The following is a 23,921-nucleotide window of genomic DNA, read 5'->3' on the forward strand; positions in this document are numbered from 1 at the left end:
TGTAGTGATTACTTTATCAACGCCTGTTTGAAAATGTGCTAATCAATAATAAAAATGACAAAAACAATTCGCATTGATTGATGTTATTTAATAGTGCTTTCACTGGCTAATTACTTTGAGAAATTACGTCATCTTGATCATTTAAAGATGACGTAAGGTGCTTTAAGTGACGTAAGCAATTTCGGGCCAGAGCTCCTTTCTTAACGGTACCTGCCTATTTCTCCATACTCCATACTGCTCCCAGTTTGAGCCCCACATATCGCCCAGCCCCGCCTTAAGTCAGATCGTCTTCGATAGCCTCTTCATCGCTGCTCTCTTGAGTCGCTGTGCGGCGCTGGCTTGCAAAACACACTAGCATAGCTACATTACAACAGTGCACCCCTGGCTCTATCGAGAAAGAATAGCTAGTAGCTCGCTAGCTCTCTATAGCTAAAATTAAAACCATGTCCACCACCACCGGCGGAGAGTTTGGTAACCCCCTGCGGAAATTCAAGCTTGTTTTTCTGGGCGAGCAGAGCGGTAAGTGGTCGTATGATTGGTGTGATATTTGGAGAGAACGCGATGCTTATAATGCGCGAGGGACCTGGGACAATGAAAGCATTGCATCAGGCCGCATTAGATGATTTCTTCAGCGGAAAGATACTCGGCACAGTATCGGGGACACAGGCCCCACAGCAGTGAATGACAAGAGGGAGACACTAGGGTGGGGACTATTGGCAAGATAGTTAACGCTAATTGATTTAGCTAGCCAGTGTCGTGAAAATTAACTGGGACAATTCGTAACCAGGTGCATATAAGTGTAAATCAGATAGCAGTAACGTTACATCTTAAGTAATCCAGCTAGCTAATATTTGTTATGGGCTTTTTTCCAAGCGAACGTTAGCTAGCTGGCTAAAATGAATTTGACCAGTTCCGGTGACATCCAATACTAGCTAGCCAATGGGGAATCTAGCATTAACGTTGGCTAACTAGCATGCTAATCAGCTATGTTAGCTTTGTTTAATTGTAGTGAATGTGTAATTATTGAATACTCATGATTTGTTAAGATCAAGATTTTATCCAAGTAACGCTAGCTAACATTAGCACTTTACGTACATAACGACAGCTAGAATGGTAGTTATTGATGCTAGCTAATACATTAGACAGTCAGACATTGCAACGTTACTAGAAAGCTACCCATCTAGCTAGCTGGCTAGATTTTTAGCGCTAGGCGTGTCGTGAGTGAACAAGATTGCTTTCATTATCTAACGTTGTTGACATATAACGCAGCTAACTTGTTCAGATATGTCAACAGGGTAACCCAGGTTAGGTTGTAATCTGTTATTGTCCTTCAGTTTTATCAGTTTAGTCGATTAAGAACAACGAAGGCTAGCGTGTTAGCTAGAAGGATATTCTCGCACTGTTTAGCTAGCTAGCTAAGCTAACTTGCATATCCTAGCTAAGAACAGGCCAAGACATTTCTTGCCGGTTGTGAAACCGTCACTAGAAATGATCTGCAGTGGCCTGTTAACATTCGCGATCGATGACATGTTTCTTAAACGTCTGCAATCTCTATTATATTTCCTGCTTTTGTGACTGTAAGCAGCCATTACACTAGATATCAATTTTAGTTCTGGTAACATTAGACGCTTTACTGGCTAGCTAACGCTAAATAGCCAGCTAGCTAGCAGAGCAGAACATGTCTGTTTTGACTCGTGGCACAATCCGTTATGCCAACTCAGCGCAGTGTCCACGAATTGCGCGGAGTTCAGTGGTCCACCTATTATCTCAAGACAAACAATCCCTTTTGTCACGACCCGTCGACCTTGTTAAATTATTAAACTATGTGTCCGCTTACTACCTTGGTAGTAGTTTAATCACTCTGACGTAACGTTATCTGTAAAACAAATGAATCGATGACTGTCGTGACTGACCGTTAGCTAACGCGTTAACTCTACGTTAGTTTACAGCTTAATTTGACGTTAGGTGGCTACAGCGTCTAAATTCTGACATTGATGAGATTAACGAGCATATATCGCGAGCAATACCTAACGTTTACGTTCATGCTTATTTAGTCAAATTCTGTTAAATTCCCCAAGGTAAGGTCAGAACCCAAAATCTGTTGTCTCATATTGTATACATTACATTACATTATTACATTATTGGCATTTGGCAGACGCTCTTATCCAGAGCGACGTACAGTTGATTAGACTAAGCAGGAGACAATCCTCCCCTGGAGCAATGCAGGGTTAAGGGCCTTGCTCAAGGGCCCAACGGCTGAGCGGATCTTATTGTGGCTACACCGGGATTAGAACCACTGACCGATATACTGTATCTGTCTTTGCAGTGGGGAAGACCTCGCTCATCACCAGGTTTATGTATGATAGCTTTGATAACACCTATCAGGTAAGTACCATGCCATCGTCATTTTAATACCCGCATTGTTTTTACGCTGTTACTATTTTGTATTTCACCTAAAGGTGTAGATAGATCATTTTAAATATATACAGAGAGAAATTAATGTGATTGAGAAACCCATTCCAGCCAGCAACTACTCTTGAGTCTAGCACATGCATCCTCGGTTGACCAAAGAATAGATCATGCATTGCAGTTTATGTAGCACTCTTCTTATCCTCATCTGAAATCACATTCCATTTTCTCCAGCTGCAGTAACTTTGCAAGATCCAAATTTTGCATTCTGCTGATTTGGAGGGAAGGGAATCAAATGAGTTAGAGTGCTTGTCTAGCCATAGAATATATATATAGAACAGACGCACACTAGTTAATCACTTTGGCAGTTGGCATCAGTCCTGTGTGCCTGCATTGCTGTGATTATCCGCATGCATACGTCGTGTTCATTATTTGTCATTCATCGCTTTGTTGGCCTATTGATTCACAGACAGAAGAGCACACCATAATGGTGCTATTAATAGTTAATCATGAGAGTGACCGTTTCTCTTGTAGTGGTACATTCTTTACATTCCATAAAATGTAAATGCACTAAATGGTTGGCATTTATATAGCGCCTATATCCAAAGCGCTGTACAATTGATGCTTCTCATTCACCCATTCATACACACACTCGCACACCAACGGCTGCCATGCAAGGCACCAACCAGCTCATCAGGAGCATTTGGGGGTTAGGTGTCTTGCTCAGGGACACTTCGACACAGGGCGGGGGATCGAACCGGCAACCCTCCAACTGCCAGACGACTGCTCTTACCACCTGAGCCATTGTCGCACTTCCCAAAACCTTTTCACTCATTAAAGACCGCTGAAATACACTTTGGAAATGGCACAGGCAGAAGAAAGCTTTGTACAACTGTCACTGAGTAAAATGTCATATAGGCTATTTATTGATTCCTGTCAACTGCCACTTTCAAGCATGCGGTTTGTGCTCTACCCTGACAGTCTCTTCACTCCTGTTTTACAGGCAACAATTGGTATAGATTTCCTATCCAAAACCATGTATTTGGAGGACCGTACGGTAGGTATATCATTCACACTGATTTTCTTTACTAAATAATGGGATGCTGTTATAACTGTGTTGCTTTGGTTACGTTCACACCCCCGTCCCCCAAGGAAAAACAAGCCCTCGCCAGCCGCTTTAAACAACTGACAAAATCTTCAAAAACCTGCTTTGTTTTCAGTAGTTTCCTCATTGATTTGTAGCAGTCATCAGTCAGTTTTCTGTCAGTTTTCCATCGTTTAATGTTTGCACCTTGGGGTCCTGCCATCATTTTTGTACGGTTTTCCCATCCTGTTAGTTTTTAAGTTTCCATTCTTTTTTTTCCCCCCCTGGTTTTTCCTTTTTTTGGGTTTTCTGTTTTTAAGTTGGGTTTTTTTTTGTTTTGTGTGTGTGTGTTCCTTCCCTCCTGTGGCTGCTTGCCCCCCCTGCTCCTCCCCCGCCCCCCCCCCTCCCCTCGTGCCCCCCTCCCCTCCCCTCGTGCCCCCCTCCCCTCCCCTCGTGCCCCCCCCTCCCCTCGTGCCCCCCCCTCCCCTCGTGCCCCCCCCCTCCCCTCGTGCCCCCCCCCCTCCCCTCGTGCCCCCTCCCCTCCCCTCGTGCCCCCCCTCCCCTCGTGCCCCCTCCCCCCTCGTGCCCCCCCTCCCCTCGTGCCCCCTCCCCCCTCGTGCCCCCTCCCCTCCCCTCGTGCCCCCTCCCCTCCCCTCGTGCCCCCCTCCCCTCGTGCCCCCCTCCCCTCGTGCCCCCCTCCCCTCGTGCCCCCCCTCCCCTCGTGCCCCCCCTCCCCTCGTGCCTCCCCTCGTGCCCCCCCTCCCCTCGTGCCTCCCCTCGTGCCCCCCCTCCCCTCGTGCCCCCCCTCGTGCCCCCCCTCCCCCCTCCCCTCCCCTCGTGCCCCCCCTCCCCCCTCCCCTCCCCTCATGCCCCCCTCCCCTCCCCTCCCCTCGTGCCCCCCCTCCCTCCTCCCCTCCTGCCCCCCCTCCCTCCTCCCTCCCCTCCCCTCGTGCCCCCCCCCTCCCCTCGTGCCCCCCCCTCCCTTCCCCCCCCCTTGCATTCTGTGTATGAACACAGATTCGTCTCCAGCTCTGGGACACTGCCGGTCAGGAGCGCTTCCGCAGTCTCATTCCCAGCTACATCCGTGATTCCGCTGCTGCTGTGGTGGTCTATGATATAGCAAGTAGGTAACTGCCCCCCCTGCCCCACCTCAGGCTGCCCTGACGCAGTGGGGTAGAGGGGGGGGCCGGTGCTGGGACAGGTCGCTTTGACTGCTTTTTCGGTGTGTGTGTGTGTGTGATGTCACTGAGCCGTGACGTGTGCTGTGAAGTGTCACTCAAGATGGTTGGGCTCCGGCCGGAAGCAAGGCCTCGTGGGACTTGCGGTTTTGGCACCGAAAAGTTGTGGCCACGACGTGTGCGTGACGTCTTAAAATCGTGCCTCCCAAGGTCCGTCTTGAGCGACACCCTTCATTATCCGTCACTTCTCGGCCCCTGCTCGATCTCTTCTCACGGGGGCCACTGGGGTGGAATCTGGGGCGCGGCGTGCGTCAGCGGTTCGTTGTGTCGGAGTGCACCTGCGCTGATGGAATGCTGCTGGTCCTGCCACTCCACTGGCTTTAGGGCCACGTCTTCAGTGACACGTCCTACACGGCGTCTCTAGCACAGAGGGACAGGTGCCTCTGAATCTCCAATATCGGTGTCCAATGTCTCTCTACTTTCTCCCCTCAAAGTTCTCCCGTCATAATCAAATTTTTTTTTTTTTTTTTTTTTTTTTTTTTTTTTTTTACTAATTCTCCTTAGCAAAGCTTGCTCTGTCTCTCTCAGCTCTTTCATGTCTGTGCTCTTTTTCCTTTTTTCTCTTCCTTCTCTGCCCCTCCTCCCTCCCTCCCTCCCTCCCTCCCCAGGTCAGGCTGCAGCTCTGGGACACCGCAGGACAGGAGCGCTTCCGCAGCCTCATCCCCAGCTACATCCGGGACTCCACCATCGCTGTGGTGGTCTATGACATCACCAGTGAGTCAGTCTCACTCATGACGTCAAATAGGAGAACCGTGTTAGCCGGACCCGAACACCAGCAAATGGTGGTCTGATCAACCATGGTTTTTAAAAATAGTTCTTTTTTTTCAGGATTATTATACATAAATGCAGTTTGAGGCCTAGCTTTTGCCCTGTATTTTGCAGCAGGTCTGGGGGTGGGGGGGCTGTTCTGTTCTGTCAGTCTCTCTTCGATCACATTTACTATCTCCTCTGTTTCACTGTTCCTACTAACCTCTTTGGACAAGAGAGATTCAGAGAGCTTTATCAAAGACCAGTGGCCCTATGCAGTTGTATAGATGGTGTAGATGTAGCTATACCATCTATGGTTTATCAGGAAACTTCACACTACATTAGGGGTAGGCAACTCTGGCCTTAAAGGGTCTGCTGTGTGTTGTTTTTTATTTATTTTTATATATATATTTTGTTCATTGGTACTTAGTTCATCAGTCAAAACAGTTGATTACACAGCTCAGTTACCATGCCTGTTTCTTTAGCTACGAAATGGTAAAATATCAGAAGACAATATGGATATTCATGACCAGGGATGGGACCTCCTGCTTTGTATATCCCTATTAATGAGGAAGTGCTGAAAACTGTGTTGTCATGGATTAGGAAACTTAAATGTGATTTCTTCCCCTCAGACCTCAATTCATTCCAGCAAACCTCAAAGTGGATTGATGATGTCAGAACGGAAAGAGGAAGCGATGTCATAATTATGCTGGTTGGGAACAAAACGGACTTGGCTGATAAAAGGTACATGTGTCTGCGTAGTTTGGGTGCGAGTCATTTCTATATACAGTAGGCTTCTTTGTGTTCACGCCCTTGTTAAAAAATTAAAAACCTATAAAATAAGGTATACAAACACTGAGGTATACTTTATGCTTAAAATGCAGAAAATTATATTCGTTAATAACAAGTTGAAATGAACCACAGTTTACAAATTAAACATTTTTCCAGAATAAACAAGAATCACAAGTGGGCATGTCCATGGGAACTGACATTACAACCACATGATATTTGCATGGTGAAGTCCAGTACAGCTACATAATACTGATATATGCTTTTATGACCACCAGGAGGAAATAAACCTATCAGTCTCTGTTATGTAACTGTATTGCACTTCCCCACCTAAATGACCTGAATTTATCATGTCAGTTACTGTGGACTTGCCCAAATCGTGACACACCTGTTATCAGTACTTTCTGGTTCCTCCCTTGGCCATTAAAACAGGGGGCAGTTGCATTCTGTAGTGCCGTGTGAGGTTATGGAACGTCTTTGTGGGGTTCTTCAATCACTCCTCCATGCAGAATTGTTCTAGCTCCTTCAGTTTCATGGGTTGACCTCTGTGGACCGATTTGTTTGAGTTCAAACATCAAATGTTCAGTTGGATTCAGGTCTGGAGACTAAGATGGCTACTTCAGAATATTGAACTTGTGCTGTCATTGCTTTGTTTTTTTTGTCCTATCTGTGACTGTGGTGTAGTGTCCTGATAGATGGAACAAGGTTTTTGGACAGCGTGTCTTGATTAATGGTGGAATTCATGGTTCTATCTATTTTTACCAAGTATGAAAGCTTCATTTCATCAGTTCATCTGACCAGAAGAGACCGTTCCAGTTGGAGCTTTCAAAAGCTGTTTCCTAATTGGGAATCTGCTATGAAGGCCGTTGTCATATAGGCGTGGTTGAATGGTGGCTTTAGACACCTTGTCCAAAGGAGCCAGGATCTTGGACCTTGTCCAAAGACCATGATGCCAGGTTTTTCTCTGCCCCTTTGCCTCTTGAACCATGGATTTCTCTACACGTGGGGACAAGACTTGCATCCTTTACCTGTTAGGTTAGCCATTGTCCCAGTGGCCTTAGATTTCCTAACAATCCAGACAACGGTGTGAGGCAGTATCTTTATGGATTTTCTTGATGTTATCCTTATCTGTGGAGGCCAATAACCTGATGAGAGCTGACCACATTTCTAATGTTCTCCTTTCCATACTCTAGGGCAGGGGTCGGCAACCCTGGTCCTGGAGAGCCGCAGGGTGTGCTGGCTTTTGTCGTTACTCAGCACTTAATTTGATCGATTTAAAGCAGTGGATTACACGGTTAACTCGCCTCACCTGGTTTCTTGGGAATGAATTGATTGCTGGAGCACACCCTGCAGCTCTCCGGGGATTGCTGACCCCTGCTCTAGGGAAATGGGGAAACCATTGTAGGCCACTATATTGTTTATCGTCCAATTAACTTCAAATAGGTTTATTTGTTTAGGATTCGTTTTTGTTGGATTGTACAGTTTGGGGTGTGGATAACGGAGATCCAGGTGTTTTGTGGAAGAAAATATTAATAAAACGAAAGATATTTTTCTGAGCATTTGTATTGATGTTGTAGGTTTGGAATTCTCTGTATTTTTTGGGCATAAAATATACCTCAGTACCATGTACTTTTTTGTTCATCCTTATCAGTGGTGTGAATACATAGGAAGTTGTGTATAATCCTATCTGTCATATTTTGTTCCTGGGAGTCGACATGTCCCTTCAGACTTCAGACTACTGGGAAGAGCCATTTTCCCCCTCCTCGGTTGAATTTATTTTAATGCCATATTACTTTCATTTCACAATTAATTTGGTATTCCATGCAGTTATGTTCAAAATGTGGTATGGTTAATTTATGCCTTAAATTCATCATTCATTCATTTTCTTTGGTTTAAGCACTTTAAGTTCTTAGTTTTCTTCATTTTATTTAGCATTGTTCATACCTTTTAAAAACAGTTGAGTTCCTGCAGTTTGTTTGAGTTCCCCATGTCACTTATGATTTGGTATCTTCCTGCCCCTCTGGGGAACGGTAGACAGGTGTCTGTTGAGGCTGCAGAGAGGAAAGCTCGGGAGCTCAATGTGATGTACATAGAGACCAGTGCCAAGGCAGGATATAACGTCAAACAGGTGGGTCTGCACCAGGTGCTGGCGTGGGGGTGTGCACCGCTCTTTGCCCTCCTGTCCGCTTCCTTCCTGCTGAAAAACGGCAACATTTGTGGCCCCTCCCTTGAAAGGATATGTCAGCACGTCAGACGGAATAGATTCAGGATTTGGGTGTGGGTGTGACTTGAGTGAATGACCTGGGAGTGATTTAATTGTGCGGTTTCTTTTTGTCAACAAATTCCTTCTTCTGTTTCTCAAACTGAAGAATCGCTTCAAATATTCACTACACCTTCTACTGACCTTGGAATCTGTTCTGAGCTTTTCTTTCTCTTTATCCCTCTCTCCTTTTTTTCCCCCCCGTTCTCCCTTTCTTTTCCCTGCCACCTGGATCACTTATTCCGCGTGTCTGTCTGTCCGTCTGTCCGTCTGTGTGCGGAGCAGACAGATCACCACGGAAGAGGGCGAGCAGAGAGCTAAGGAACTGAATGTCATGTTCATTGAAACCAGCGCAAAGACTGGCTACAATGTCAAACAGGTAGAGGCTCAGAGGACCAGGTTCATCCACACATCCCGCTCTCCCTCTCTGCTGTCCTTCCCCATTGTGGCTTCCTCTAGTCCCCCCCTCACTTCCCACAGCCTCCCTTCAGGTCGCACAAGTCCCCTGCCACAGCCCGCCTTGGTGTTGCGTGCTTAAATCTTGCTTGAATTGTTTTTGCTTTTTATTGTATGCGCATTGTGCTTCCTGTCCTGTTTAGCATGAGTGCCGCTTCTCCCGTAATTAATTTGTCACAATGCCTTGTTATCAATTTTACTTAATGTAATAAGATTAAGAGAGTGTGATTTCAATTTTTACTATTTGTGCATTCATTTTGTTCTCATGAAAACGTTAAATGTCTAGTCAAGACATCACTGCTGTTGTTAATGTAATGCTTAATCATGCATCTGCAGGGGTCTGCGTGTCTTGACTAGGCAAAAAGCGAATGATGCTTTAAACATTTTTTTAATGATTTAAAAAAATAATAAAAAATGAGAAGCACTGACCTAAGCTTAGATTCAGATGCATCATGCTTGTTATGTTCTGCAAGTGGGTGTGCATTTGTGTATATATGCGCTGCATGCTCATGTCCACCCCTAGTGCTGAGTACAAGTAGTACTAGTACTATGTGCAACAATGTCACCTTCTACAACAAGCTGTGGCATTGCCCTTCTGTCAAACAGTCTATTGAGAAGAGGATAAATTGCTTGTCAATCTGGTTTAACAGGAATTATGTATGTATATATTTATATATATAATTATATATATATATATAATAATAATTATGTATACATATTATGAATATAGTTTTGTTCCTATTACCATTTCTATTGTCGAATCAAAGACACTGTTGTCTCGCTTGTCTTGTTTACTGTGTGTAATGAGTCAGCAAAGGGGACTTCAGCCAATGCATCTGCCCCACTGAACAACTCACAAGCCACCAAATGGCCTGTGCGCTGGCATCTTTGTAGCAAGCTGCAGTCAGACTCAAAATGTTTATACAAAAAAAAAACTCAAACATCTAATATAACCAGCTAGGCAAGCTATGGGCAACTCGTACATGTCTGCTGGCAGTACATGGACTATGACAGCTCCACCTCGTAGGCTGACGACAAACATGGTGGCTTGTAAAACAAGGAAAACCTGCATTGAATAATTAAAATTCCTTTTGGGGAAATGACTTATGTTCTTTTGTCTGGTGAGCAAACTTATTTGTTACATGACCCACTTACCGGAACTGGTGTGAACATAACGTGCTTGCCAGCTGCAACCAACCAGTGCCTTGGTGATGACATATTTTATGAGCATATCAACTCCTAAACCCTAATGCACACTCCCACTTGTACACCCAAGGGGTAGGAAGATTGAGGTTACACCCCTCTCTTCCCATTTCTTTCTGGCAGGCAATCTATCCATTATTATTAAAGTGAAATATTGCATTTAGATTTTTTAAATTGGAGTTCAAATGATGTTTTCCCACACCTGGTAAGTTTTGTACCTGTGGCAGCCTGTAGTGTAGTGGTCAAGGTGCGTGACTGGGACCCACAAGGTCGGTGGTTCGAACCCCGGTGTTTATACTTAAATCTTGTTCGTTTTTTTTGTAGCAGCGTTTGCCTTTGAAATTATTTTTAGCTCAGCCATTAAAATTGTAGGCATATACACATACCTTTTTAAAAAGACGTGTATATAGGCCCTACCCCAAGGCCTTGTGGTGTGGTGTGAATGGAACGTGCGGTGCGCACGTAAGGGTCACCTGTCCTCAGGTGTTCTCCGGTTCTCAGTCTGCCTCCTGAATCCGTCCACAGCTGTTCCGCCGCGTGGCTGCTGCTCTGCCCGGGATGGACAACGCTCCGGAGAAAAGCAAAGAGGACAGTATCCTTCACAAAATGGCCGCTCTGTGGACGGCAGCGGGGGCCCTTGAATGTTTATATTCACGCGACGTTTGGCTCGTTCCCCGCAGTGTCGTGGGGTGACTGAAGGTGAACTGTACATTTTGGGAGGAGTTGAGGAGGGAGGCGGGGCGGTGAGGCATTCCTGACCACGCCCACGCAATCCCGGCTTTGTCTTCAGTACGTAATTTATGCCTGAAATGCGTGTTGTTATAGTTATTTACATTAGTCTGAGTAGATATTTGCTGGATGTGTAGTGAATACATCCCTCTTTTGTTCATTTGAATGGGTATTTAAACTATTTCCAGCCGCTTTACAGTTAAAATGTGATGGTCTTTAATGGTATATTTGCCACTTAGTTGAATATGGGATATTTTTGGCTGTTTTCATAAAAATATATGGTATATTGGTAATTTTAAAATGGCAAAGAAGTTCCAAGAATGAGAGCACACTAGGCTAAATGCAAGAACTCAGAGTCATAAGGAAGCCTGCTGCCTATAAAAAGATGTAAGTATAGAAATGATAAAATCTCAATTGACAAATCAGGAGTATGTGCAGTTGTTTCAGTAGCAGAGATGACCATGGTAAGTTCCTGTTCACCCTTCGTTGAGATGGAGTTGAACCTGTGTCTACCCTCCTTAACCACTCCCCCCCCACAGTGATTGACATCAAACTGGAGAAGCCACCAGAACAGCCTGTGACTGAGAGCAGTTGCTCATGCTAATGCCCACATACCCCCCCCCCCCCCCCTTTTTTTGCGCCTCCCCAATAGCTTGATTCTCATTGGCCACTTGCACCAACAACGGCAGCGTGCCATTGGCTGGAGAATCTATTCCCGTTGGCTCAGTGACTTTTCGGAGTAACCGTGTGGATGTGCTATTACTCTGTATTTAAACAAATAAATTCAAAAAATGTAAAGGCTTAAAAAAAAAAAAAGAGAAACCCATTAAACCACAGAATAAGTTAAAGACCAATTTGTTCAAAAATATCTATTTCAACTGCATGACATATATAGGACTGCACACTGATAGCTTCTCCCACAACTCTTGATTTCTTGCACTTTTTTGAAGCGACATCAGTGCTGTCACATTTGTCATTGTTGTAAAATAATGTTGGAGGTTGGCCTTGTATTCACACATGAATAGTGGATATCAGATAATGCCTCTGTTGTTCTGAAATGAGTGACATGTGTATTGACGTTTATTTGGATTTTGGTTTTATTTCATTGGTTTTTTGAATAAGACAAGATCTGGATTGCTTGGTGTCTGGCTACTTTTCATCTTGATTGGGAGAGTGAAGAGGGGAGAGCTAATATGTCTTTACTGACCTTTAAACAAAGTTTCTGTTCTCGATCTTTTCAATTGAACTTTTCTTTCCCATAAGACTGGACGAGTAAGGCCAGGCTCAACCGCTGATCATAAAGTTAGTACTTCAAAAGGACCAAAAAAAATACTATAACGTTGACTTAAATGAAATGGGATTTTTTAACTTATATAGCCTCAGTAAGGAGGGAGTTCATTCAAATCTTATATGCTTTTTTTTTTTTAATTTTTATTATTATTATTATTATTTTTTTCCCCAGCCATTACTTTTTAAATATTTTTTTCTTTAATTTGGTGACTTTTCAACTCAGGCTATGAACAGCCAAAGAGGGCTAAACTCTGAAAGGGTTAGTTTGTCGGCAAACTACTAGCAGTAGCCATGCCCGTTTTTATACCCAAGTAATGTGGGGATGCTCCAAATAGAATGTACTACTGACTGGTAGATAAAATATGTATTTCCAGTAAAGGGAAAATTGACCCCAGATCCTCGTGAATAGTTCTTTGAACAAATAACCTTGCCGTTTATGTCCATGTAAGCCCGTTCAGTCTAGCTGTTCTGTTGATTGACCCCTTTCTCTGCTTGTATAAAAACAATATATATATATATATATTTTGCTTATTTTCCACCTCGCTTCTAATGCAGGAATAGGGTGCTTTTTGTCCTGCTTTGCCTGACACTGACAGCTGTTTCTTGACACTATTGTGGAGCTGCATGCTGAACTTGCAGGACTAGTTAGAAGGACGTTGTACAAAGCCATGCTTGCCTGGTCCCTTGCGCCAAGCACTGTATTGTTCCACACTATCGGAGATGTCAGCAACTTGATAGTCTGCTTTGGTAATGAGGAGGTTCGATTTGTTGAACGGATAGTGAGAGTTCAGTCTTTGGATGACACTTAGCTGTTAGCAAGCACCCTCGCCTTGCAAAAACACAGACGCCTACCTGTTGCTTTTGCTTGAGCAAGTGGCCTTTTTATGTTTTTTTTTCTTCTTTCTACTTTTGAGAAAATGGCATTGTTTGTGTAACACCAAAACCGGTTAATACTAATTATTATTAATTATTATTATTATTATTATTATTATTATTATTTTTATTATTATTATTATTACTACTTACAGCCTTGAGATGAGTAAGTTATTTTTTATTTAATTATTAGCATGTCTTATTACTGTGCCTCAAAGTGAGGGCTGGGCCTTTTTATTTTTATTTTTCTGTGTGGGCTTGGGTCACCCTGGGTGTCCTGACCCCCCGGTCCGGGCTGGTTTGTGTAGTCAGTGTTGCGTTGAAAAGGATCAACAGAGTCAGAATAAATGCAGTGGGAATGCGTTAAGTTACTTCATTTTTTCCCCTCTTGTCCCCACCATACATACATGCACAGAAACACTCTCACTCCTCTCACCTGCACCAGCGCTCATACACATCTGCTTTAGTTTGGGTAAAAACATTTAACATATGAATATGTAGATAAATATTTAATTCTCTTGTATGAAATGACCCTCTTTGCCTAAACGGATCTCTTACTACTTGTCACTGACTGAAATTGAATATTCAGCTGTGCTATTCTGGAGTGTGTCTGTCCATTTGAAACATGCTGTCTACTAGTCTTTAGCAATGTTTGTGTGAATAATGTACCATTACTATCTGCTGTAAAAAATAATAAAAAGTAAAAACAATAAATGAGTAAGAAACTGAAGTGTATCACATGAAATAAAGATATTTCACCAAATGTTATGCCTTTCCTCCTTTCTAGCGTTATTGCCTGAAAAACGTTTAATTAGAAAATCTTGATTGTGTAGATACAAATTTTGCATATTTCTTTACACAATGGACTCATTATTTTGGATTATACACGTTTAGGTATAGGTTAATCGAACTACATTTGCACAGATGTCATTTCAAAATTATTCACTATAATCTATTAAATGCTTTCCTGTAATTCCGGAAGAATTACATAATGCTTATATGGCCTTAGCCAATGGAACAAAAGGTGGGTTAGTCACACCAAACGTTATGAAATAACACTTCGTAACACTTGGATTGCTATGCTCTGAATCATAGTGAAAAACAGTACTGTGTGTACACACGTCTTGATCTCCATTCATGGTGACGTCACAAAAACTAACAAGTGTCTTTGTGTACCATAAAAGTAATTGATTTAGTGTTCTGCATTGGTGTACATTGTCACCAAAAAGTTAATGTTGGATAGGGGACCGTTTGTTTAACATATTGGCTACATCTCTCAATCTCATTTATCAGTATCCATAGCAACACGCGTTAATGATTTTTGCTTTACAGCGAAGGTCGTTTGGCAATGAAGGGCGTGGAAAGTGTTAAGGAGCTATTCATCAATTGATACGAGTACAGCCCACGACCTGTGGGACAGAAACTCGATTAACTTTGCCAAGTCGTAAAACAGTCATCATACATTTAAAACCGTCGGCGTTGCCACTAAATGTAGGCTAAATATTATTCAACTGCTGGGGATACGGCCTAAAATCGCTAGGTGATGTGTAGATGGCTATATTAAGCACTCGGACCAGGTGTAACGCACGCCTGAGTTTCTATCCGTTTCGTTTAGATTAATATACAGTAGCTGAAGAACACAGCAATATGAATCTAATGTATGGTATAAACCAATCGAAGATGGTTTGTATTATAGGCTACATGTTATCTGCATGCCAATTTTCTACTCCGAAAGCTTTTAAAGTAAGCGCTGTTCTGTATCGCTCAGATTTGTTTGTCGTCTCACCTGTGCCAGTTCCCGGAAGTAGTGCCCCAGGAGGCGTGAAGTTGTAGCAAACTACGTATGTTCGGTAGGTGAGGAATCCAAGGCAAGAATCTTGTCGGACTTGATATGGTAATGCGAGGCGTATTATGACCCGAGACTAGTTCACTGTCACTTCAGTGCAAACTGGAGCGCTGAGCCAAGGAGGACCAGTAACCCATTGTCGGTTTCAATAACGTTAGCGTTACCGTATTACAGTTGGATACTTTCAGTAACAAACTACATCAACATTCATTCTCCATTGAATTTGGTGTAGCTATACAACTTAAATTTGTGTTCACGTTATTTTATCAAAAGAATTCAGACATGTCCCGGCGGGGTTCGATCGCGGTACCGCAGGAGGCTGATTTTGCTGACTTCAGAAGACAATGCTTGTCGACGGAGGGCTGGTATAGCAAATACAACAGAAACGGAATGGAGGTATGGGTTGAAATGCCCTCGCTGCCACCGACAAAAGAGAAAAACAACATCCCGAAAGTGCACAAGATCAAGGTATTTAACGCTACAGTTACAGCAGCCTATATGTGCTTACCTATTGGGTCATCTTTACACCTGTCTCTCTTCGCGACAGCTTCGGATAGGATAATTAACGCGTTTGCCACTTTAAGATTTGTGTCTGAATGATTGCTAGAATTCATGACACGACTCTTGATTTAAAACCGCACAACTTATTCTTATAACTCGTCAACCTGTAGAAAGCTCAAACATTGTATCATCTATCCAAAATGGTCAAAGACTTGTATGTTTTTTTTATTTATTATCCCACTTTACCTGCCACCTTTATCTTGAGTTTGGATTAGTATTTATTTTACTAGTTAAGCTTCTGAGTTCCAAATATAGGCGATACATTCCGTTTTAGTTGGCTAAATGTTTTCGATTGCTCCGCAGTTTCACGTGCAATAGGCTTAGACTATTTACTTGAAGTGTCTGCGGGTTTGTGGTAGGCTATAGCAATAAAATACAATTGTGAGTAACTCTCAAATCAGCCAAGTTCTTGTCTGTGTTTTTGCATGCCTAACTTTGCTCCGAAAAAATATAATTGGATATAATTGCTATGATTATGCCCGTCTATGAAAGGTAGTTGCAGCGGCAGTGAACACACACTATTGTTTCGAGCTTTGAGGTGTTGCAACAGATAGAGGCAATCTGGCGTGCTGAAATTCCGTTTGAGGACAGCTAGCCACGTTTATAATGAGTTGTATGAAGGTAACTTTTGCATGCGTCAGTGGATTTTCACGCAGGAATCACAGAAGCGCTGCGTTGATGCTTTTGATGCTCAAAGTCATAAGTTTCTGGAGGCCACCGCCAAGTGAGCGCAATAGTTATACACTTTCATTTGATTGGTTGGCTGTCTCCTATTAATTCCGATAGCTTGTATACTGGTGTGCCCCAGCAACAAATACGCTTGGCTACGGCTTGAACGTAGTAATTGATTGTGGAGGCGTTGACAGTAATGTACACATAAACAGCAGTACAAGCATGTACATATTCACATATTCTCTGAACACATTTATTTGTTTTTCATTTTTAAGTTTAAGTATAAGTCTTCTGTTGCTTTAGCCTATCCACTAAGTGGTTTAACAGTTGTGTGTTCAGAGATGCTCTTCTGCATACCACTGTTGTGGAGCGTGGTTATTTGCGTTACTGTCACCTTCCTGTCAGCTTCCACCTGCCTGGCCCTTCTCCTCTGACCTCTCTCATTAACAAGGCGTTTGTTGTGAGTGAAAGTCCCAGAGTGCATGGGTATCTCAGAGATCAGCAATTTCTGAGATACTCAAACCACCCTATCTCCCACCAACAATCATTCCACGGTCAAAGTCACTTAGATTACATCTCTTCCCCATTCTGACATTTGGTCTAAAAACAGCTGAACCTCTTGAGCATGTCTGCATTTATGCGTTTAGTTGCTGCCACATGATTGGCTGATGAAATATTTGCATTAACAAGTTGGTGTACAGGTCTACCTAATAAAGTGATCACTGAGTGTATAGTAGAGCTAATGCGCATAAGTGTTCTGCTTATCCATGTTGTAATAATGACGGTCTTGCTCGTTCTTATAAACAAGATCATTACTAGAACAGATACAGATATAATTAAGCCACACAATTCATATTTGACTTGTCATCTGAGAATTTATTATCCAGGTCACCCCTCTGAGGAGCAGCCACTCCCCCCCGTGCGCGCGCGCGTGTGTGTGTGTGTGTGTCTTTAGCTGGGTGTGTGTCTGTCTGTCTTCAACTGGGCAGTTGATCATTTGAGGGTCATTTTATCTTTTCAAAATGTACAGTTTGCATCATGTTTAATATGTGTTTAATATGATATTTTGTTGAAATATCATAAAATGTATGGGTAACACAAAGTCAAGTATTGATTCAAGTTACAAAATGCATTATTTAACAATATTTATTGAACCTTTAAAAAAAAAAATCTCATCCATTTAGAGTAATGTGAGTTTTTCGAGTGTCCGGCTGGTGGGGGCGGCCTGTAGCGTAGTGGTTAAGGTACATGACTGGGACCCACAAGGTCAGTGGTTCAATCCCCAGTGTAGCCACCATAAGATCCGCACAGCCGTCGGGCCCTTGAGCAAGGCCCTTAACCCCGCGTTGCTCCAGGGGAGGATTGTCTCCTGCTCAGTCTGATCGACTGTACGTCTCTCTGGATAAGAGCGTCAGCCGAATGGCATTAATGGTGAACTCGTCTCCGTCTCACTCTTCTTCAGTGCAGGATGGCCATCAGCGACGTATCGGCTGCCACCATGTACGACGTGCTACACGACGGACATTACCGGAAGAACTGGGACCCCACGGTGGTGGAGTGCTTCGACATCGCACGCCTGTCCGCCAACGCAGACGTGGGCTACTTCTCCTGTGAGTGCCACCGTCCCGCGACGTCGTGACATCTCCCCGCCGTGCCTTTGGCAGTGTCGCCCACGTCTCCCTCTCCCTCTCCCTCTCCCTCTCCCTCTGGTGCGGTACAGTGCCTCTGTGTGCAACCGATCTCACGAAGGCCCGTTTCGCCACCGCTGTCGATTGTTTGTTGTGTTTGTCAGGTCGAGGTAGTGTGACAAATGTGTCGGGTCAAGGCACACTGCACACTGAGTACCATGTGTGAACAGTTTTCTGTTTTTTGTTTTTGTGGGACAGAAAGGCAAGTGAAGTAAAACTCGGGCTAATTTTATTTTTTGCAAGTTGCCACTCCACCATTCCTGGTGACTTTCCATTTCTCAGTGCGCACACACACACACACACACACACTCCACTGCCCCTTTCCCTAGTTCCCATCTTTCACCTCCCTGACAAGGTCATGTTGTCAGATGAGTCTCTCTGGGCTGCCCTTAGGAGAAAAAATAAGGCATGAAGGGGCCTGTTCTCAACATGTATTTACTGTCAACAGTGAGTTTGGCATTTCTGTTTCTACTGAGGCTTTGCTTAAGGTGCGAGAGAGTGTGTGTGTGTGGAGGGGGCAGGGGGGTTTATTGGAAGATGGCCTGTCCATGGGTTGCACTCACAGTGCCTGTCTGTATGTCCTCTCTCAGGGAACTGTCCGAACCCGGTGAAGAACAGAGACGTGGTGACGCTGCGCTCTTGGCAGGTGAACGACGACGAGTACCTGATCATCAACTACTCCGTCAAACACCCGGTACGCCCCTTCCCCTTCTCCTCCATTCTCCCTCTCCCTCTCCCTCTCCCTCTATCTCTGGACACTTCACCTTCACCCCCAAAGACCTGGGATTTCAAGATTGAGTCTCAGATCCTGGCTCTTTGGCTGGCTGGTTTCCAGTATGTTTCCGCACGAGTCCCAGTACCCAGTTTCCCAAGTACCCAAGTGCTCAATTGGCGAAAGATCCACTCGCCTTGTTTCTACGTTTCTAAAATGGCTGACAATTAAAAGGAAACCAGGCCTGGACTTTGAAATGCCTGCCATAGGTGCAGAATTTCATTTTCCATGTGATAATCCACTGCACAGAACAGCTACAGAACATGCGTGAATATCTTCACAATTCCTGCCTTGAGACAAACTCTTCACTTTCTGTTCAGTCAAGGACATTGGATTAATTTCAGTTAAGGGAACAGTGTTAGCCACCCACTCGGTATGAACACGCACACATTGAGTGTGCTCTTGTTGAAGTCGCGGTGTTTTTGCCGTTGTAGAAGTACCCTCCTCGTAAGGATCTGGTGCGAGCCATCTCCGTGCTGACAGGCTACCTGGTGAAGTCGACCGGCCCCAGCAGCTGCATCTTCACCTACCTGTCACAAGCCGACCCCAGAGGTGAGACTGCTCTTTCAGGCCTGCTTCTCCTGCTTCCACACACCATGGCCTTCTCTTCTTTTCTCTCTCACACACACACACACACACACACACACACACACACTCTCTTACACACAGACACACACACGCACACGCACACGCACACGCACACGCACACGCACACACAGACACACACACACACACACACACACACACACACACACACACACACATACATACACATACACCCACACAAACATACACACATACACACACACACACACACACCAACATACACACACACACACACACACATACATACATACATACACACACACACATACATACATACACACACTCTCTCACACACACACACACACACACACACACACACACACACACACACATAAACCATGGCCTTCTCTTCTTTTCTCTCACAGACATACACACACACACCCACACACACCTTCAATTAATGTGAATTCAAATGCAATGTTCATTTGTGCTTTTACCAAACAAGATAATTGTGCAGCATTAAATTAGTTTTTTTGGGAAATGCAGTAACCAGGAAGTGTTTTTTCTCCGGTTCATCACTTTCTCCTGTATTTGCCTGTTGCTCCAGGTTCCCTTCCAAAATGGATGGTAAACACAGCCTCCCAGATCCTGGCTCCCAAAGTAAGTCTGTTTCCGATGCACATATCACTGCATCTATTGATACCCAATAATCTGCTGGCCCATGACACTGAGGTGACTGATTTTTTAAAGAAGAAAGTGGCGGCCTGTAGCATAGTGGGTAAGGTACATGACTGGGGTAAGGCACATGACTGGGGTAAGGCACATGACTGGGGTAAGGCACATGACTGGGGTAAGGCACATGACTGGGTTAAGGCCCATGACTGGGGTAAGGCCCATGACTGGGGTAAGGCACATGACTGGGGTAAGGCACATGACTGGGGTAAGGCACATGACTGGGGTAAGGCACATGACTGGGGTAAGGCCCATGACTGGGGTAAGGCCCATGACTGGGGTAAGGCACATGACTGGGGTAAGGCACATGACTGGGGTAAGGCACATGGCTGGGGTAAGGCACATGGCTGGGGTAAGGCCCATGACTGGGGTAAGGCACATGACTGGGGTAAGGCCCATGACTGGGGTAAGGCCCATGACTGGGGTAAGGTCCATGACTGGGGTAAGGCACATGACTGGGGTAAGGCACATGACTGGGGTAAGGTAAGGTACATGACTGGGGTAAGGTAAGGTACATGACTGGGGTAAGGTAAGGTACATGACTGGGGTAAGGCACATGACTGGGGTAAGGCCCATGACTGGGGTAAGGTACATGACTGGGGTAAGGCACATGACTGGGGTAAGGCACATGACTGGGGTAAGGCACATGACTGGGGTAAGGCACATGACTGGGGTAAGGTCTATGACTGGGGTAAGGTACATGACTTGGACCCGCAAGGTCGGTGGTTTGATCCCCAGTGTAGCCAGCCGCACAGCCCTTGGGCCCTTGAACAAGGCCCTTAACCCTGCATTGCTCCAGGGGAGGATTGTCTCCTGCTTAGGCTAAATCAACTGCAAGTCGCTTTGGATAAAAGTGTCAGCCAAATGACATGTAGTGAAAGTAAATCTGTGCTGCACTCTGTCTGTGGGACCTGCATTTGTATGTGGTTTGCTTCAGAATCTATTTTGTGAGTTTGAGCGTAAGGCAGTTTTTAAGAGGGATCTAAGCCATAAGCAGTGAAAATATTTCCTGGAGAGAGCAATGTTCAAGCCTCAGTGACAATGGTAGTCATGGTAACCCCCTGGAAGGTCTGGTTCAGTTGAGTTTTTTTTTTTGATATGGTGAAATGTCTGAAATGGGCTGAAGCTGAAACTCTGCATTGCTGTGGAACCGGTCCTGCCGCTTGCCGTGTGCGGTGAAACTGGAAACGGTCGAAAGTAGGGCAAGGTGTTTCTTTCCTGTGAGAGGCAGTGATTCTTTGGTTCAAGGACCGGATTGAATGAAAGGCTTGTCTCTCACATTGAATATCAATGGTAGGTCTTCAGACCGAATCAGAGCCTTCTAAATCCTGACCCTCAAATGTCTGCTAGTTTCACATTCGGGTCTGCGGATCCACAGCCATCCGGTCATGGGTCCACGATAAACTGGGACAAAACATTTCCTTTTCAGAACATTTTCTTTATATTTCCTGATTGAATAAACTACACATTAGCCTCTCAGAAATGCCTACAAATCATTGGTAGTTTGGTCATTATATTTACAATATTTATATTGTACTAAACTAGTACATTTGGTTTAGTTCCACAGCATGGCAGTGTATAGTGAGTGTTGGATAAAGGTGCCATCATCTAAGCATTTTATGGAGGTGGTGGATATCAGTGTTTCCCAAGACTTTTACAGGGCTTAAGAATGAAGGTGAATCAATGGAATATGAAAAAATCAGGATTAACTAGTTTTTGGAACTGGTGAATTAGGTAAAAAATGGTCAGAATTTGTTGACACTGAAGACAATACCTCTGTTTGCCTCAATGTGAAGGTTGTTATATTCATTCATTACATGACATTACATTACATTAATGGCATTTGGCAGACGCTCTCATCCAGAGTGACGAACAGTTGATTAGACTAAGCAGGAGACAATCCTCCCCTGGAGCAATGCAGGGTTAAGGGCCTTGCTCAAGTGCGGATCTTATTGTTATCTTATTACCACCGACCTTGCGTGTCCCAGTCATTTACCTTAACCACTACGCTACAGGCCGCCCTCCCGGATATTAACGCGTGTGGCATGTGGCTGCAGATACGATGCAGAGGTGTATCAAACTCCAGCTCGGAACGATACGGGTTCAGTTTTACCGACCCCGTCCCTCCCTCCTACAGGTGCTGAAGTGCCTGCACAAGGCAGGACAGGGCTATCCGGAGTGGAAGCGGCTGAACGCGCAGAGCTACAAGCCGTGGCTGCACCCGGAGCAGAGCTCGCTGCCCTACATGGACCCGGCCGAGCTGCGTATCCAGCGCGGCGACTCGCTGGAGAGCGTCGACGAGAGCTCGCTGCAGATCGAGCGGGAGGGCGCGGACGAGAGCGCGCGGGAGTGCCACGCGGCCGACAACAGCAGCTAGGCACCGGGGGGCGGGGCGGGGGGGGGGGGGGCGGGGGGCGGGCAGGCCGCACCCAGCGCACGGCATCGTGGGATAGACGCATCGGAAGGACACACCCACACTCGCACAGACTCAGGTCCCGGTCCCCCTGAATCCTTCACCCGACACCCAACACCTGTACCCAGTGCCTGTTTACCTGTCCACGCCGCTCAACACTGTGGCCCTTCAGTGAAGACGACTTCTCAAGTTAATTCCATCATTTTTATCACCTATTTTTTTTTTTTTTTAAACCCCATTTTTAACCCAAATGCTCACAAAGTCTGTACATACCCTGTTGAAGAGAGAATTTTAATTGTTTACAGGTGTTGTACCCTGTGGAGCAACCCTAGTTGGTCTGCTCTTCAAGGGACATGTGTGTCCTTTCAGTGTTTTTGCATTTGACCAATCAGGTCTTTGCCTTTGACCTCTGCTCGTCCAATGGGAATAGACAGTATTGCTGCATACAGTGAAGGGATTTACAGTTTACAGGAAAAAGGACTATGAAGGATATCAAAAGAAGCCTTTGACATTGAGCAGTTTTGCTTAGTCACCGACTATAAAGTTACTGTTTAAGGGGGAAACGTTTTAAGATTGAAGCCCGTTTTAATATTGCCTGTGTGACTAGGTGAATGCAGTATCCTTTTCTTTGGACAGTAACAAAAATTATATTATATCTGCAAGTGGGTGGTTGAAAAATGTAATGTAAGCTATATGAAGTATTACTGTTGCTTTTATTTTTAAAGAGATGAATTTGTCATAGTAATAGTTTTACTGATATTTTACACAATTTGTACAGTGTGTGCTTGAGCACCAATTATCCTTTCGTAGTGAAGTGGATGTTCTCTCCGCACAGAATGTGCTTTTTCTGAGCAGTACTGTGCAACGCAAACAATGTTACTACTATCAGCAACATGGCTGAGAAACTGTTCCCCTTTACCCAGAGTGGCCAGAATGCAGTTCCGCACACTGCTTTTCTCATGATGTGATCCAAATGTAAAATGTAAATATAATCCAACTTTCTGTTTTAACTCTGAAACTTAAACACTGGTGTCTAATGTAATTACTGCATACACAACGTGGAATTCAAGATGTTGGGATTGCCTTATCCCATTAAAACTGAATTTCTGTCAAAATAATTCCACCGCTTTAGTGTCTGCCTGGCTGAAAAAGGCAACTTATGAAAGAGCATTTGAAGAATAAGGTCACGAACGCTCTTGAAAACGCCCCGGTGATCCGGGCGATCGTCATGAAGTTCAGACGAGAATGTAGACAAACTTGCAGGAGCTCTCGAGAACGCTGTGAAGTCCTTTGATTTTGGTCTTGCCCATGGTGCTGTAAAGCAACCCCCCCCCCCAGCCACAGTGACTCTCTTCGTAGATGAATGTGGGGCAACCGGCTTGACAGCTGATGTCTCATAGGCGCAGAGGTGACGTGGTTTTCAGAAGTGCCTGTATTCCTCAGGTAAATTTTTGCCTTAATCAGGGATGGATGCGTAGCACGTATACACATCAATGTAATGTAATGTAATGCAATATGCCAATTACTGTGTATTTGTATACACATCAATGTTATGTAATGTAATATGCCAATTACTGTATATTTTGACAAAATTGTTTTCACTGAGACCTATC

General features: G+C 44.5%; 2 protein-coding genes across 6 annotated transcripts; both read left to right on the forward strand.

The window, feature by feature from the left end:
* Positions 1-188: 188 nt before the first annotated feature.
* On the forward strand, positions 189-13,841 carry rab41 (RAB41, member RAS oncogene family). 5 transcript variants are annotated; one of them, XR_009708374.1, is made up of 9 exons: positions 189-519; positions 2,327-2,385; positions 3,413-3,466; positions 5,340-5,445; positions 6,111-6,222; positions 8,302-8,395; positions 8,813-8,906; positions 10,712-10,778; positions 11,455-11,523. XR_009708374.1 is itself a non-coding variant. In XM_061236682.1 (8 exons), exons 1-8 carry the CDS (start codon positions 444-446, stop codon positions 11,517-11,519), a joined length of 633 nt encoding a protein of 210 aa, XP_061092666.1. In that variant the 5' UTR covers positions 189-443; the 3' UTR covers positions 11,520-13,841. The 5 variants fall into 5 exon arrangements, 4 of the variants coding, with proteins under 4 accessions (XP_061092666.1, XP_061092668.1, XP_061092664.1 ...); XM_061236682.1 differs by lacking the exons at positions 5,340-5,445; positions 8,813-8,906 and adding an exon at positions 4,511-4,616 and having other exon boundaries at positions 11,455-13,841; XM_061236684.1 differs by lacking the exons at positions 5,340-5,445; positions 8,302-8,395 and adding an exon at positions 4,511-4,616 and having other exon boundaries at positions 11,455-13,841.
* A 1,107-nt stretch (positions 13,842-14,948) lies between these two features.
* stard14 (START domain containing 14) lies at positions 14,949-22,272 on the forward strand. Its single transcript, XM_061233480.1, has 6 exons — positions 14,949-15,392; positions 17,620-17,767; positions 18,436-18,539; positions 19,052-19,169; positions 19,771-19,823; positions 22,033-22,272. Exons 1-6 carry the CDS (start codon positions 15,207-15,209, stop codon positions 22,270-22,272), a joined length of 849 nt encoding a protein of 282 aa, XP_061089464.1. The 5' UTR covers positions 14,949-15,206.
* Positions 22,273-23,921: the final 1,649 nt, after the last annotated feature.

The sequence above is a fragment of the Conger conger genome, chromosome 3 (genome assembly GCF_963514075.1).
Source record: "Conger conger chromosome 3, fConCon1.1, whole genome shotgun sequence".
NCBI lineage: Eukaryota > Metazoa > Chordata > Actinopteri > Anguilliformes > Congridae > Conger > Conger conger.

Coding starts and splice junctions, on each gene's coding strand:
- rab41 (XM_061236682.1), top strand. CDS start 444: ATGTCCACCACCACCGGCGGAGAGTTTGGTAACCCCCTGCGGAAATTC. Junction 520..2,326: donor TTTTCTGGGCGAGCAGAGCG/GTAAGTGGTCGT, acceptor CTGTCTTTGCAG/TGGGGAAGACCTCGCTCATC. Junction 3,467..4,510: donor TGTATTTGGAGGACCGTACG/GTAGGTATATCA, acceptor GTATGAACACAG/ATTCGTCTCCAGCTCTGGGA.
- stard14 (XM_061233480.1), top strand. CDS start 15,207: ATGTCCCGGCGGGGTTCGATCGCGGTACCGCAGGAGGCTGATTTTGCT. Junction 15,393..17,619: donor CGAAAGTGCACAAGATCAAG/GTATTTAACGCT, acceptor ACTCTTCTTCAG/TGCAGGATGGCCATCAGCGA. Junction 19,824..22,032: donor CCCAGATCCTGGCTCCCAAA/GTAAGTCTGTTT, acceptor TCCCTCCTACAG/GTGCTGAAGTGCCTGCACAA.